This window comes from Salvelinus namaycush, chromosome 3, assembly GCF_016432855.1.
Source record: "Salvelinus namaycush isolate Seneca chromosome 3, SaNama_1.0, whole genome shotgun sequence".
NCBI lineage: Eukaryota > Metazoa > Chordata > Actinopteri > Salmoniformes > Salmonidae > Salvelinus > Salvelinus namaycush.
The window spans coordinates 58,935,967-58,952,526 of NC_052309.1; the positions used below are offsets into that span (position 1 = coordinate 58,935,967).

The following is a 16,560-nucleotide window of genomic DNA, read 5'->3' on the forward strand; positions in this document are numbered from 1 at the left end:
CAGAGAAGAATGGGAGAAACTCCCCATATACAGGTATGCCAAGCTTGTAGCGTCATACCCAAGAAGACTTGATGCTGTAATTGCTGCCAAAGGTGCTTCAACAAAGTACTGAGTAAAGGGTCTGAATACCTATGTAAATGTGATATTTAGAATAAATTAGCAAAATCTAAAACCCTGTTTTTGCTTTGTTATATGGGGTATTGAAAATCAATTTAATCAATTTTAGAAAAACTCTAACGGAAGAAAACATGGTAAAAGTCAAGGGGTCTGAATACTTTCTGAAGGCACTGTATGTGGTTCATTCCATCCAAACTGCATGGAAAAGTTAGAGGTTTTAAAGTCCCCAAAGAGTCATAATTTAGTCCATGTCATAGCAGTCATGCATTGCCACAAGAGAAGATAGTTAATACAGAAAACAGTGGCACCGACAGTCAGAAGTACCTGACATAAATGGCAAGGCCTGCAGGTAGGTAGGAAAGCTACTTATTCAAGGAGAAACAGTGAATCAGTCCATATGTGCAGGAGGTCTGGTCCTTTCAATACGAGCCAGAATCCATCCCAGTGTCCACAAAAACTCACTGTAGATTGGGAAAGGAATATGAACTGCTTGGTGATCAGATGAGCTAACCCTTGTCCCCTTCACGTGGCTCCACTTAGATTTGGTGCTTCATCTTCAATGCAGCCAAATTCCCCGTCTTTCACCCTGAAATGTGTACTTGCTCACTCACCTCCATTTAATTAAAAAGCATTGATTTAAGCATAGGCTACAGGGGTTTACAGACTCTCCACCATATGTCTTACACCAGTCCACAAAATTAAAAATTTGGCTCTGTACTCCAGCATTTTGGATTTGAGATAAATTGTTCATATCAGGTGACAGTACAGAACGTCACCTCTAATTTGAGGGTATTTTCATATTTATCTGATTTACTGAAAGGAGTCATTTTATTTTCTAAGTGAGTAGATAAGTTTCTGAACACTTCTAAATCAATCCTGATAATGCCATGATTAAGAAAAAACATGACTTAATCATGAATAATGATGAGTGAGAAAGTTAGAGGCTAAAACAAAGCATGTCAAGCTCTCACCATTCCCAATAATGGGTGACAAACATTTTTGGAGGGTATGATCTTTGACCCTCTAACTTTCTCACTCATCATTCATTCATAATCATGGTATAATCATGGTAGCATCCACATTAATGTAGAAGTGTTCACAAACGTCATCTCGTCTCACAATAAAAGTGAGTCAAACAAAATACATCATTCACCAATCACTTCCGATTGGACAACATGTAATCTGAAACAACCAAAACAAGCTGTAAATGCATCCAACAGGTTTGTAGAGTCACAAGCTTGATGTAGTCATTGTGTACAAGGAATATTGGAATGCTGTCACCTGATCTCAAATAAAAATAGCTGGAGTATAGAGCCACATAAAAAAATGTTGCATCACTCTATTTGGACAGTGTGAGAAGTGAACACCTTGGAGGAGCGAGGCAGAGAATGGGACCACGAGTCTCACTGGAGGTTCTTCAGCTTCTCTATCCCAGCTGCTTTGGCCTCTTGCTGATGCTGCTTCTGTTTCTTCAGGTGGCGGTAGGCTTGCACCACCCGCTGCCTCTCCTCCTCCATCATCCTCTGCCTGGCCATGGACGGCTTGGCTGTGGAGAGCTGGGTCTGGCCCAGCAGAGAGTTCAGCAGGAGACCCTTACACACACCCTGGAAGGGAGAGAGAAGAAGGACTAACATTATTCAATAGTCTAGAGCCACTCATCCGAGCCTGTATTCATAAAGCGTCTCAAGGTCGGAGTGCTGATCTAGGATCATCTGTGGAATTATTGCAAAAGTGTGGTATGCAGCTTTTGTGTTACCACTCCATAAGGACGGGGATAGTAGTGATCTTGATAATTATCTACCCATTTCCAGGCTCCCTTGTCTTGCGAAAATATTAGAACCATTGGTCAGTCAATCTCACGTGACTTGGGAAATGGTAGTCAGGGTTTTTCTTTTTGGCAAATCACAGAAATAAGTTATTGCTGCCTTATTAGCTATTGCCACCAAGAAATCATTAGGGGCTGACCCGTATTTGCGTAAGTATGCAGTGCTCCTCATTGCTGGCACAGTAACACACTGTATCAGGAAATATTCCATAAGTGTCGAAAGCAGCTTTTGTGATAACACTCCATAAGGGCGGAGATAGTGGTGATCTCGATAATTACTGACCCATTTCCAGGCTTGCGAAATTACTACAATCATTGGTCAACAAACCAAGTTAATTTCTATGTTAATCAATCCGGATTCAGACCTAAACATAGCACCACTTCGCCTACCATGCTTGTTGTAAATGATCTTACGAATGACTTAGATAGAAAGAATTGTGCTGCCATGTTTGTAGACTTGTTAAAAGCTTTTGATACTGTAGACCATGTTATTCTGTTGAATAAGCTGTCCTCCATAGCATTGGGTACTGATACTTGCCAATGGTTTCATAATAATCTCAATGTCAAAACTCTGGCCATCGAAGTAGATGGGGTCAAATCTGAGAGCTTTGAGTTACACAATTAATATAATTATAATTTTTTATTTAACCTTTATTTATCTAGGCAAGTCAGTTAAGAACAAATTCTTATTTACAATGACGGCCTACCCCAGCCAAACCCGGACGACGCTGGGCCAATTGTGCACCGACCTATGGGACTCCCAATCACGATGCAGCCTGGATTCGAACCACTGAGATGCAGTGCTTTGCACTGAGATGCAGTGCCTTAGACCACTGTGCCACTCGGAAGCCCCGCATAAAGAGGTGGCCCAAGGTTCGATACTCAGCCCAATACTGTTTACAATCTATACTGAACAAAAATATAAATGCAACATGTAAAGTGTTGGTCCCATGATTCATGAGCTGAAATAAAATATGTTACATACACACAAAAAGCTTATTTCTCTCATATTGTGTCCACACATTTGTTTACATCCCTGTTAGTGTGGATTTCTCCTTTGCCAAGATAATCCATCCACCTGACAGTTGCGGCATATCAAGAAGCTAATTAAACAGCATGATAATTACACAGGTGCACCTTGTGCCGGGGACAATAAAAGGCCATTAAAATGAGCAATTTTGTCACACAACGCCACAGATGTCTCAAGTTGAGGGAGCGTGCAACTGGCATGCAGGAATGTCCACCAGAGCTGTTGCAAGAGAATTTAATATTAATTTCTCTACGATAAGCCACCTCCGTCATTTTAGAGAATTTGGCAGTACATAAAACCGGCCTTACAACCGCAGACCTGGTGTAACCACGCCAGCCCAGGACCTCCACATCTGGCTTCTTTATCTGCGAGATCGTCAGACCAGCCACCTGGACACCTGAAGAATATTTTTGTCTATAATAAATTCCTTGTGTGATAAAACTCATTCTGATTGGTGGGCATATGCTCTCTCAGGCCCACCATGGCTGCGCCCCTGCCCAGTCATGTGAAATCCATAGATTAGGGCCTAATTAGTCAATTTCAATTGACTAATTTCCTTATATGAACTCAGTAAAATCTTTCCAATTGTTGCATGTTGTGTTTATATTTTTATTCAGTATATATAAATAACATTGGTAATGCTGTAAAATACATATATTTCATTTGTGTTTTATTCCATTGTTCCATCAGTTGGCCAAGCCTTTTCACATTTGAAGTCTGATTTTCAAGCACTGCAGAGGTTATTATTGGATCTAAACTTAATGCTAAATGCAAAACATGCTTTTTTCTAGGTCAGATAACCCAGATATAAATAAAAATGTGTAAATGACTAGTTTGAACAGTACACAAATTGAGCGAGTTCCTTCCTACAAATGTTTTGGTATCTGGCTTGATGACAAACTGTCATTAAAAAAAAAGGTCAATGAGCAGATAAAGTTAATGTTCAAGGTTGTGTTCTCTTACAGAAACAAAGCATGTCTGACTTTTGTTAATAGGAAGGAAGTTGTCCAGGCCACTTATGTCGATTATAGATTCTGGGGATATTATCTATATGCATGCAGCATAATCTACACTTAAACTACTAGATGCTGTTTTCCATTGTGCCCTTAGGTTTATTACTGGTGATGGTTATAGAACTCACCATTGTCTTTTGTATAAAAGAGTGGGTTGGGCCTCGTATGTAAGGAGAGAGTAAGCCTAAGACTGGGTTTGGTCATTTGTAAGTCTAAATTGAATTAACGACGATAGATACGAAATTTCTCCATGGGGGCTTTGTCGATAAACCAAGCCCAAGACTGGATTTGGCCCCGTCGTTCTCCATAGAGTTTGGTAAAGCTGCGTTTATCTTTTTTTGCACCCTTTATGTGGAATAACTTACAGGACTCACTGAAATGAGATGTTCTGGGCCACCCCTGGTCCATTCAGAGTAATGATCGGAGACCTCAATGTTGATAAATGTGTCTATTTCTTAATAGGTTTGAAATGTTGTATACATTTGATGTATAGTATTTATGCAGGGTTCATCTGTAAAAGAGACCCTAGTCTCAGTATGACTTCCCAGTCAAAATAACGGTGAAATATATTTTTTACATCTTATTCATTGGGATCTAAAAGGCAAAACTGATCCTAGATCAGCACTACTCTAAGATGCCAGAGTGGTGTACTAAGACGTGAGATAGAGGAGTTAGCGAGCGAACACTGGTCAACTCAGAGTTCAACTCGGGATAACCGGTGACACTAAAGTGGCTCACCTTTTAACCAGGCAACGAATCCTTCAGAATTAACCTGCTCCAGGGCAGTATAAGTCAGGGCTAACTTCACTGACCCTGAATTATTGTTTTATTATTTAAACTTTTTAAAATGTATTTAACTAGGCAAGTCAGTTAAGAACACAGTCTTATTTACAATCACGGCCTATACCAGCCAACCCTGGGCGCCGCTGGGCCAATTGTGGGCCGCCCTATGGGACTCCCAATTACAGCAGGATGTAGCAACGCCTCTAGCACCGAGATGCAGTGCATTAGACCGCTGCGCCCCTGGGGAGCCCAGTGCCTGAGCCGCGAGTTGAGGAACAATTAAATCCGATTCCCTCCCTCTCGTCATCATCCTCTTCATTTGAGGAAGAGGACTAATTAAATATTTTATTAATTAAAAAAGGCATCACATTATACATTTAGTAATGACAAGATGCACTTGAAACTTTACGCAAAGTAAACCTTTTGTATGACTTAGCCTTGTGCGGCATGAGCACACAGTAACAAGCTCGGCTTGAGCAGGCGGCAGGTGCACGATCAATATCCACCTTCGTAAACATGGATAAAGCCTGAGCTGGAATGTTTAGCTAACCGAAGCAGGCTAGCTTAAGCAAATCCCGAGTAATCTAGCTTGCATCGTATTATACCCCTCTGGGGAGTAATATAATTCAAATAAGGATAGCTCTTTTTACGTGCTCACATGCACACACACTAACCTGGGGCTTGATCAGTGCCTTCCTGGGCTTGATACTCAGAGTCGGTGGTGCCATGGCAACTTCTCCAAAGGCAACTTCATCTAAAAGTTAAGGGATAGAGAATAAGATGGTGGCTGCATGTATACATCTCTAACTACCTGATATACAGCACGCTCTGCTGAAAATCCATACATACCTATGAACATGTCGTTTTCTGCCTTCTCTTCCCGTCTGACCTGCTTCTTCTTATGTAGCCTGTCCAGCCGGCTTTTATCATATCTGCAGTCACACAGGAGAGAACAAACGATTACGGATGGAATTTGAGACCACTACATTTTAGACTAAATACAAAGGCTTCATTTTAAATCAACCCCTAACCCCTCCTTCCTAGACACTACTGTAGATCTGAAGGGGTTGGATAGTTTGTCAACTTTATTATCACACGGGGGCAAATTGACATGGTCATCACGCTGTAGAAAGCAGGTAACATCACACTCAACCTTAAACGTAGTCTTTGTTTGATGCGTTAAACTAAGGGTTCCATTGATATTTATTTTTTTGAGATCCCAGGGGCTATGACAGTCTATTGTAAATCAGTCCGATAGTACCCTTGACTAGAGGTCGACCGATTAAAATCGGAATGGCCGATTAATTAGGGCCGATTTCAAGTTTTCATAACAATCGGTAATCTGCATTTTTGGACACCGATCATGGCCGATTACATTGCACTCCACGAGGAGACTGCGTGGCAGGCTGACTACCTGTTACGCGAGTGCAGCAAGGAGCCAAGGTAAGGTGCTAGCTAGCATTAAACGTATCTTATAAAAAACAATCAATCTTAACATAATCACTAGTTAACTACATGATGATATTACTAGTTTATCTAGCTTGTCCTGCGTTGCATATAATCGATGCGGTGCCTGTTAATAGTAGTAGATAAAATACGGAACGGTTCCGCATTTCACTGAAAGAATAAACGTTTTATTTTCGAAATGATAGTTTCCGGATTTGACCATATTAATGACCTAAGGCTCATATTTCTGTGTGTTGTTATGTTTTAATTAAGTCTATGATTTGATATAGCAGTCTGACTGAGTGGTGGTAGGCAGCAGCAGGCTCGTAAGCATTCATTCAAACAGCACTTTCGTGCGTTTTGCCAGCAGCTCTTCGCAATGCTTCAAGCATTGAGCTGTTTATGCCTATCAACTCCCGAGCTTAGAGATTAGATTAGGCTGGTGTAACCGATGTGAAATGGCTAGCTAGTTAGCGGGGTGCGCGCTAATAGCGTTTCAATCGGTGACGTCACTCGCTCTGAGACTTGTAGTAGTTGTTCCCCTTGCTCTGCAAGGGCCGAGGCTTTTGTGTAGCGATGGGTAACGATGCTTCGAGGGTGGCTGTTGTCAATGTGTTCCTGGTTCGAGCCCAGGTACGGGCGAGGAGAGTGACGGAAGCTATACTGTTACACTGGCAATACTAAAGTGCCTATAAGAACATCCAATAGTCAAAGGTATATGAAATACAGATGGTATAGAGAGAAATAGTCCTATAATAACTACAACCTAAAACTTTTTACCTGGGAATATCGAAGACTCATGTTAAAAGGAACCACCAGCTTTCATATGTTCTCATGTTCTGAGCAAGGAACTTAAACGTTAGCTTTTTTACATGCCACATATTGCACTTTTACTTTCTTCTCCAACACTTTGTTTTTGCATTATTTAAACCAAATGCAACATGTTTCATTATTTATTTGAGGCTAAAATGATTTGATTGATGTATTATATTAAGTTAAAATAAAAGTATTCATTCAGTATTGTTGTAATTGTCATTATTACAAATAAATAAATAAAAATCGCCCGATTAATCGATATTGGCTTTTTTTGGTCCTCCAATAATCGGTATCGGCGTTGAAAAATCATAAATCGGTCGACCTCTACCCTTCACAGTATTTCAATCTGAAGAAAGTATGGTTTGAAGTGACAAATGCATTAGAAAGGCATTGAGAAGTTCAAAAGATCATCAGGCAATAATTTTGTATGATCTTCTGTGCAGAAAAAGAACATTGATGTTCTTTTTTCTCCAGTCTGATGTAGTGCCTGGTCTTGTTTACTCTGTTCTAATGAGTCCTGCCCGGATTGTGGGCACGGTAGTGGGAAACAGAAGACATATACATGTTCCTTAGAGTCTTAACTTTCAGTGATGTAGCTTAAACCGTTCAATAGATAGAGCCACATGTGTCGGAAGAAAAAAGAAGCTGCTGTTTATTACAACTGCATCTCGCTGCTACTGACGTAACCCCGGTTCTGTGAACCAAAGCATTCCCCCCCTTCTATTTCAGTGTTTCTCTTGCGACCCCTAGTTTGGGAAACGCTGCGTTAAACCAATAAACAACAAAGTCCAAAAATGTTTAAACAAAAGTGTAGGCCTATGTAAAAGGAGGGGCTAGGGGTTGGGTTGGAATTGAGGGACAGAATGTTTGTCTGGCTCCACTCACTCTTTCTTCTTGTCAGACTTGCATTTCCCGGTGCCAGCAGGTTTCTCCTGCTCCTCTAGCTCCATCTCTGGCTGTCTCTCTATCTGGTTCTTGGTGAGGAAGAGGACGTGCTCCGCCTCGTTGCCCATCCTCCGCAGGTACGCCTTCTCACTCTCCTTCTTCTTTCTACGGAAGTGTGGAACAGGGATATCTCCGATTGTAGCCTCCCCTGGCTTGGGTTTGGGAGTGAGGGCGATGGCGTCAGCTAATGGGATCCAAGTAAAGAATATAAGGAACAGGACAGAAAATGAGTACTGGAAGACAGAGCTTCAATTCAACTTTTAAGAAAGACAAGTCCGTTTTTATAAGTATCAAATACCTTCGCTAATACTACGGGCATTCATGTATAGGCCTAATCAAGGATTTAGAACAATATTAAAGGTTAGAATTCCATGATGACTGACCTTTCTTCATCTTCTTGATCTTGCTGGGCCCCATCTTCATCCTCTCCTTGCTTTTCATAATCTCTCGAAGGCGGAAGGGAATCTGCTCAAGATGTTCCTTCTGTCTGGGCTTGCCATCTCGTTTAGGCTTCTTGCTAGAGGGGCAATTCATTTATGGAAAAAGAAAGACATTTATTTAGTCCAAGTAAACCAAGTAAAATCATGTGTAAACAAGAAGTCATCACAATATTTGGTCACATGGTCATTTGTGGCAGCATTATGTTTTGGCCATCTCGGGTACATGCGCATGCGTTGAACGTGCACTACGAGCGGCATGTGCATCAGACGCATGTGCATGGACCATAACTGGTTTGGCGTTAAACAAAGTGCTCAAAATATTTGATATATTTTTGAGAAATAGAAGCTTGAGCATACAGAGAAAAGTTTGTCAGCACTCTAGCAACATCTTTACTTTGGTGAGTTATGAAAATATTTTAAATCCAGTCACTTTAGCCATCACGGTGGCCCTGGGCCCGGTTTGCCAAAAGCATCTCAAAGCTAAATTAAACTTTAGAAACTTAGTAGGAGCATCGTTAAAATCTCCCAAATCCATCATTACTAAAACTGCACTTGAAAACGCTCATTATTTAACGGCTGCCTCAGACCACTTGTAGAACAGCTACTGTAAGTGCGTCGTTAGAAGGGCAAAAAAGCATCTATGGTCACTTTATACACAGAAGAATATAGAATGAAGTTGCTTATCTATCTCTGCGACCGCTGATAACTTCAGAACGAAGTTGACTACAAATACAAAGTTGCCAATGTCTTTGCAATTGTTACAAACAAGCAAAGGATAAAAAGATGCTTCAAATGAAAACCGAGATGACAGCATTAAAAGATAAATACAGATGGCCTTATAGCAGAAGTCTTTCTTTACAGAAGACTTTCTCCTTTAATCCCAGGAAGCAGCCATTCACCAGCTTTTCAAGCTTAACCCTTAGCCTACACTGGTCATGCCCCTGCAGAAAAATAATTAACAAATCCTCATCAAAATCTGTCTGTTTAGGCCTCCCGAGTGGCGCAGCAGTCTAAGACACTGCATCACAGTGCCCGTCACTACACTCGGGTTCGATCCCGGGCTGTGTTGCAGCCGGCCGCGACCAGGAGACACGAGTCAGCGCACAATTGCCCCAGCGTCATCCAGGTTAGGGGAGGGTTTGGCTGGCCAGGATGTCCTTGTCCTATCGTGCTCTAGCGACTTGTGGCAGGCCAGGCACGCTGACTTCGGTTGCCAGTTGTAAAGTGTTTCCTTGGACACATTGGTGCGGCTGGCTTCCGGCTTAAGCGAGCAGTGCAGCTTGGCAGGGTCATGTTTCGGAGGACGCATGGCTCTCGATCTTCGCCTCTCCTGAGTCCGTACGGGAGTTGCAGAGATGGGACAAGACTAACTACCAATTGATATCTCAAAATTGGGGGGGAAAAAAGGGTAAAAAGTACCCCCCCAAAAGAAATCTGTCTGTTTAAGCTAGAGACAACTGTGTTTTTGCCAGGGCTGCATCTCAATCCACTGCATCTGCCGATATCGCCCTTCCGCATCTGCAGTGAAAGGTGGCAGAGCTAGAGCGGTGTTTGTCAGACCATGAGATAAATCCGAAAATTGGTCTTCTCACAAAATCGTATGTAGCATCTGAACAGTTTGGCCTACAACGAATAACACCACTCTATTGAAATTTGACTCTCACGAACACAATGGTGTTCTCTGTTTTGCTTACAAGACTCATCTGAAGGTCTCCAGTACCAGTGTTTAAAAAAAAAAAAAAAAATTAAAAAGAGGTATACAGTACCAGTCAAAACCCTTAAAAAAAAAAAAAAAAAATCAAAATATATTTTATATTTGAGATTCTTCAAAGTAGCCACCCTTTGCCTTGATGACAGCTTTGCACACTCTTGGCATTCTCTCAACCAGCTCCACATGGAATGCTTTTCCAACCCGTCTTGAAGGAGTTCCCTGATATGCTGAGCACTTGTTGGCTGATTTCCTCTTCACTCTGCGGTCCAACTCATCCCAAACCATTTTATTTGTGTTAAGGTCAGATGTTTGTGGAGGCCAGGTGCAGCACTCCTCACTCTCCTTCTTGGTAAAATAGCCCTTACACAGCCTGGAGGTGTTGGGTCATTGTCCTGTTGAAAAACAGTGATAGGCCAACTAAGCGCAAAACAGATAGGATGGCGAATCACTGCAGAATGCTGGTTAGGTGTGCCTTGAATTCTAAATAAAATCACAGACAGTGTCACCAGCAAAGCACCCCCACACCACCTCCTCCATGCTTCACGGTGGGAACCACACATACAGAGATCCGTTCACCTACTCTGCGTCTCACAGAGACATGGCGGTTGGAACCAAAAATCTCAAATTTGGACTCATCAGACCAAAAGGCAGATTTCCACTGGTCTGTTGTTCATTGCTCGTGTTTTTTGTTCCAAGCAAGTCTCTTCTTCTTATTGGTGTCTTTTAGTAGTGGTTTATTTGCAGCAATTCAACCATGAAGGCCTGATTCACGCAGTCTCCTCTGAACAGTCGATGTTGAGATGTTTCTGTTACTTGAACTCTGTAGCATTTATTTGGGCTGCAATCTGAGATGAGGTTAACTCTAATGAACTTATCCTCTGCAGCAGAAGTAACTATGGGTCTTCCATTCCTGTGGCGGTCCTCATGAGAGCCAGTTTCATCATAGCGCTTGATGGTTTTTGCAACTGCACTTGAAGAAAATGTCAAAGTTCTTGACATTTTCCTGATTGACTGACCTTCATGTCTTAAAGTAATGATGGACTGTTGTTTCTCCTTGCTTATTTTAGCTGTTCTTTCCATAATATGGAGTTTGTCTTTTACCAAATAGGACTATATTCTGTATACCACCCCTACCTTGTCACAACACAACTGATTGGCTCAAACGCATTAAAGAAAGAAATTCCACAAATTAACTGTTAACAAGGCACATTGAAATGCATTCCAGGTGACTACCCCATGAAGCTGGTTGAGATAATGCCAAAAGTGTGCAACGGTGTCATCAAACCAAAGGGTGGCTACTTTGAAGAATCTCAAATATATTTTGATTTGTTTAACACTTTTTTGGTTACTACATGATTCCATGTGTGTCATTTCATATTTTTGATGTCTTATTATTCTACAATGAGAAAATAGTAACAATAAAATAAAAACCCTGGAATGAGTAGGTGTGTCCAAACTTTTGACTCTGTCTATTAATCTGAGAGTGGTGACATTTCTCCAGGCCCATCACTCAGCTTTTTACCAAAACAGAGACAGGGAGCCCATTGTTATTGTTTCATCTGTGGATTATGGAGAAAAGTTGAAAAAACGGACCCTCCGTTTTTGGATTAACAAAACGTTTAACATTAGGCCTATAGCAAATGCAGCATATGGCCTTTTCCAGTAGTGCTCAAGCATGCCATTTCCATGAGCGCAGCATTTATTTGTCAACTCGAATCAATAAGCCCAATCAGCCCTCCATGACAAAATCATAAACAACAGAGTAGGGCTGCATAATAAATCCATAATTTTGGGGTTATGCGCAGGTAAAACAATTCAGCTATTCTATACTTCCACATTTCCAAGTCCTATTCTTGAAGATCAAGGGGGTATAACATTTATTGGAATTCTGATATATCTTTACATTAAAAACCAAGTAAAATTTAATCGTATTATTAACGTAAACTCGTACATCGCCTTGGTCCGTACAATTGCCCTTATTTTAGCGCCCCAAAAACGTAATACTTCCAGATCAACTGTAATTTTAATACCATTGTAAAGCACAATTTCTCCCCTTTCCAACATTATCAATTACATGACCTAAACGCTGCCCGTTTCTGCATAATTCAAGCAGGCAATGAGCCCCGTCGGGTCTATTTAAAAATGGCGGGTGGGGAAGCGAAACTAATGCGTGATAGTGAGAAGGAGAGATGTTGTGTGGGAAAATTGCTTTTTTTCCACTCGATCTGTCCAACTTATCACATCTAAAATGTAAACGAAACACTATAAAGAGTTTATATAATGTGTCATTACATAACTATTTGAAGGTTTGTCGAATTTGAATCGGGTTTTTAGGGCAGTGCTAAAATGATCTTAGAAGTAAACAGCGGCTTTGAGAATATTGATCGCATACAACGATGACACAAAAAAAATGACTAGGTATCCCCCCTTACCCGGCCACTGTCCATTTCTTGTTTATAAACGATGAGAGAAGTGCTACACCTGGTGGAGAGAGATTGTAAGACAGAAATAGTTGCTTTATGCGTGCTGTACGTTACGACATGACACGTCACGATGTAACGGAGGGTCCGTTTTTTCAACTTTTCTCCAATACTATAGAGCCATTACCATGTCGATCAACGCTTGAATAGAAACCTAGTTCACACCCCCGATTTTGAAGTCAACACAGTCGCTACAGTCCCATTAGTTTTCTTTGTAGCCTCGTTTGAATGTTGCGGTTGCGCACATTTGTACGGAATGAGGTGAGTTTACGTTATATGTAGTAGAAAGTGATGGGTTAGAAGAAGCCTACATAACCAACCCATAAAGTAAAATGTAACATCCATATATGGCCAGCTATATAACTTTTAACATGTATTTATCCTGCAATAGATGTGGTTTAATTGGTAACATACATTTTTGTCTTCTTCTAATGCCTCTTAAGGGAAAAGTAATCTAAAAGTAACAGAATGTAATCAGATTACGTTACTGAGTTTGGGTAATCCAAAAGTTACGTTGATTACAATTTGACAGGTAACTAGCAACTAACGGATTACATTTATAATGTAACCTACCCAACCCTGTGTGGTGAGGGAGTACGCATGCTGCTGACTAGATGCTGAAAAGGGGTCTTGCCTCCGACTGGCAGCTGTAGTGTCGCCGGATGAGGAAAACGGCACTAGCACCGCTGCCACATGACAATGAGGTTTATCGCGGGCGCCCAGTGAATGAGGCGATTGGCAAGAAAGCGCTGGACTGGAGGGACGCCGGCCTCCCGAGTGCTCATTGCTAACTAACTCTCAAGATAGCTAGCATGCTAACTTAGATAGCTAGCAAGCCTGTACGACAAAGAAGAGCGAACCAGCTGGTCAGCGTTACCTTGGATGTTGCCCAGTCGTAGCACCTTGAGTAAATGCCTCTGCGGGTTTCGTCTGTTTACTTTTCCCCATGATCTTCTTGTTATTGGTGCTTATAAATTGCGCGGATTCCTTCGAAACAACAACCCGCGTGGGCTAACGTTGAGGAATCCTTCTTCTTTGGAGTTAAACTGCAGTGCAGTTGGCATCAAATGTTGCATTACCGCCCCCAACTGGACTATAATATAAATCCATTGTACATGTGATACAAAAGAGGAAAAATAAAAACCTTCCAACTAACCCTACACTCATTAAAAATCCACTACCCCATTCCACTACTTTAACCCTATTGCTCCTGCACCATGCCAACGGCCTGGAAGCACGGGACACTCAACACACCCTCTAACTCTTCTGAAGTCATATCTCATATTCCCACCGCTCATTAGGCAGTCGCCTGTGGCGGCAGATTGCCTTTTCTGAGCTAAACTGACCAAGACGCACTTCCAACAACACACATAAAACCTCACATAATTCTGCCCAAAACAATGACAATTTCTCTCAACCAGTGGCATATGGGCTTTTTAGGTGAGCGCTGATGGATTTATATTATAGTCCAGTTGGGGGCGGTAATGCAACATATTTGATGCCAACTGCACTGCAGTTTAACTCCAAAGAAGAAGGATTCCTCAAGTTAGCCCTTTGATAAGCAGTGCCCAAATTGTCAAAGGCAGGGGTGCTAAATATTTTGCTTGTCCATTCCCAGCGCGCCTCTCCAGGGTGCTGTTGGTGAGATGCATCTTTGAAGCGCTCCACCAACGTTCCACCCCGAAAATTCTCTAACAAAAATGTAAAACATATAGGATATGGTAAAAAAAATTGTATGTGGCCTTTTCTGTAGCCTACAGCCTGGAGATAAAATGTATGACAATGTAATGAGATGGACACTTTTTACATCATGCAGGTTTCTCTGATCAAATAGCCGAACCTGATTAATGAGCTGTCATGTTAACAAACAACATATCCTAAAAACAGGACAGGTCAAAGTAAAATGGACAACATGGAGTGGACAATCACAACTGTTGTCCAGGAGTTTCACCCCATTGTCATGATCAGTGGTTTCAAGTTTGTATCCGTCAATTTTTGACAAGCTGATCATAGCGAAAAAATTCAATACTTCTGCATTTCCCACTGTGTAAACACATTGCAAATAGGCTCGCAATAACTCCTGATAAAGTTGGTTAGCTGATATTCAGAGGTTAAATAGCCAAAAATGGATTAGTCACAGGAATCAGGACAATTAAATCTATTTTCTGTGATTTACATTCTATTTCTGCGGTACAGTTGATAACCATTGCTATGAACTCTAAGAATCCAACATTACTGAAGCATATATTACTCGTTGGCCTATCACTCTGATAGGCCAACTACTACTCACAGGGATCCTCTCAGGATCCTTTGACCTATCCTCCTCTACTTTGTTCACTGCCTCCGCATACGACACCTTGTGTACTACTCTGACTCCAGCCACCTCAACCTACCTCTCTCGCACCGGACACTTCCGATCCTTAGCAACATGGGCACCCCTACAGTTGACACACACAACTACACAGTCCTTTATCCCATGCCCTCCTGCACATCTTGGAATCTCCCTTCTTCAAACTGCTGCAACATGACCATAAACGTTGCACCTGAAACAGCGTAGTGGATTCATCCCAAAAGCTCTAACAGGATAACTGATATATCCTAACATGCCCTTGTCGGGTAAAGACTCCGACTCAAAACGACTGACAGTGATTCCTCTGTTTAACCGCGCTCACCACCGGGTTTGTGTTGCACCAAACGGTTGGCATCACAAACACTAGGAATCTGCAACTTCAATTGCTCCACCTCCATACTTAACGCTACCCCAGAAATCACTCCTTCCAATGGTGCCATGTGTCTAAGAGCAAAGCAAGAAACATATCTTGACCCAAGTTGCGAACATGTGGCGCCCGCTCCCTTTGGTGAGAAGAAACACAAAAACAAATATCACAAGTCCACTACAGGTTACCTTCGCTGATTCAACTGCTTTCCCACCCACCCTGAAACCACAAATGCATCTCGCCAAAAGGCAAAGATCGAATTTCTCTTCTTTATCAAATTCTTCTTTATCATATCCATTGATGCCAGGTTCGGGTTCCGAGCTCTTCACCACACCTTCCAACTCACTTAACTCACCCACTTCCATTTCACCTCCAGAACAAGGTATGAAGCTCGGCTCACTCTGTTTGCACTTGATACCAATCTTATTCGACACCCCATCTCTCCATTTTTTATCACCATTTTCCTCAAATTTAAATTCAACCTCATTTTCATCAGCCTCTTTTTTCCCCTCCATTCCTCCCTGTCCCAATATTCCTCTTCCCCCAACTTTGAATGCAGTACGGTGGCATTCCAATGTCAGTTGTGTAAAGTACTTAAGTAAAAATTTTGGGGGTATTTTTGGGGGTATCTGTACTTTATTTATATTTTTGTCAACTTTTACTTCACTACATTCCAAAAGAAAATAATGTACTTTTTACTTCATACATTTTCCCTGACACCCAAAAGTACTAGTTACATTTTGACCGGAAAATGGTCCAATTCACACACTTATCAAGAGAACATCCCTGGTCATCCCTACTGCATCTGATCTGGCATTTTTGGGGGTATCTGTACTTTATTTATATTTTTGTCAACTTTTACTTCACTTATACTTCACTACATTGTGTCACGAAACACAAATTCTTTGTTTGTAAATTATGTCTGAGTGTTGGAGTGTGCCCCTGGCTAACCATCAATAAAAAAGTTTTAAAAATTGTGCCATCTGGTTTGCTTAATATAAGGAATTTGAAAATGATTTATACTTTTACTTTTTATACTTAAGTATTTTTAAAAAACAAATACTTTTAGACTTACTCAAGTAGTATTTTACTGGGTGACTTTTACTTGAGTAATTTTCTATTAAGGTGTCTTTACTTTTAGTACTTTTCCACCACTGCTCAATGTACAGTAACTCCATCTAATAAGCATCCTGCTCACCTCGGAAAGTGTCGTCGTCTTCTTCTTCTATGGTATAAT

At 41.4% G+C, this 16,560-nt stretch overlaps 1 protein-coding gene across 1 annotated transcript; it reads right to left on the minus strand.

The window, feature by feature from the left end:
• Nucleotides 1–200: 200 nt before the first annotated feature.
• On the minus strand, nt 201–13,632 carry ccdc137 (coiled-coil domain containing 137). The gene is made up of 6 exons (XM_038979954.1): nt 13,484–13,632; nt 8,359–8,492; nt 7,916–8,159; nt 5,618–5,700; nt 5,443–5,522; nt 201–1,721 (listed from the first exon to the last, which is right to left on the minus strand). The coding sequence occupies exons 1-6, from the start codon at nt 13,552–13,554 to the stop codon at nt 1,521–1,523; spliced, it is 813 nt and encodes a 270-aa protein (XP_038835882.1). The 5' UTR covers nt 13,555–13,632; the 3' UTR covers nt 201–1,520.
• Between the last annotated feature and the right edge of the window lie 2,928 nt (nt 13,633–16,560).

What these genes read in the sequence shown, in the direction of transcription:
- ccdc137 (XM_038979954.1), bottom strand. Translation starts at nt 13,554, where the DNA reads ATGGGGAAAAGTAAACAGACGAAACCCGCAGAGGCATTTACTCAAGGT. An exon ending in ACGACTGGGCAACATCCAAG is followed by an intron (nt 8,493 to 13,483) that starts GTAACGCTGACC and finishes TTGCCCCTCTAG; the next exon opens with CAAGAAGCCTAAACGAGATG. An exon ending in GATCAAGAAGATGAAGAAAG is followed by an intron (nt 8,160 to 8,358) that starts GTCAGTCATCAT and finishes GGATCCCATTAG; the next exon opens with CTGACGCCATCGCCCTCACT.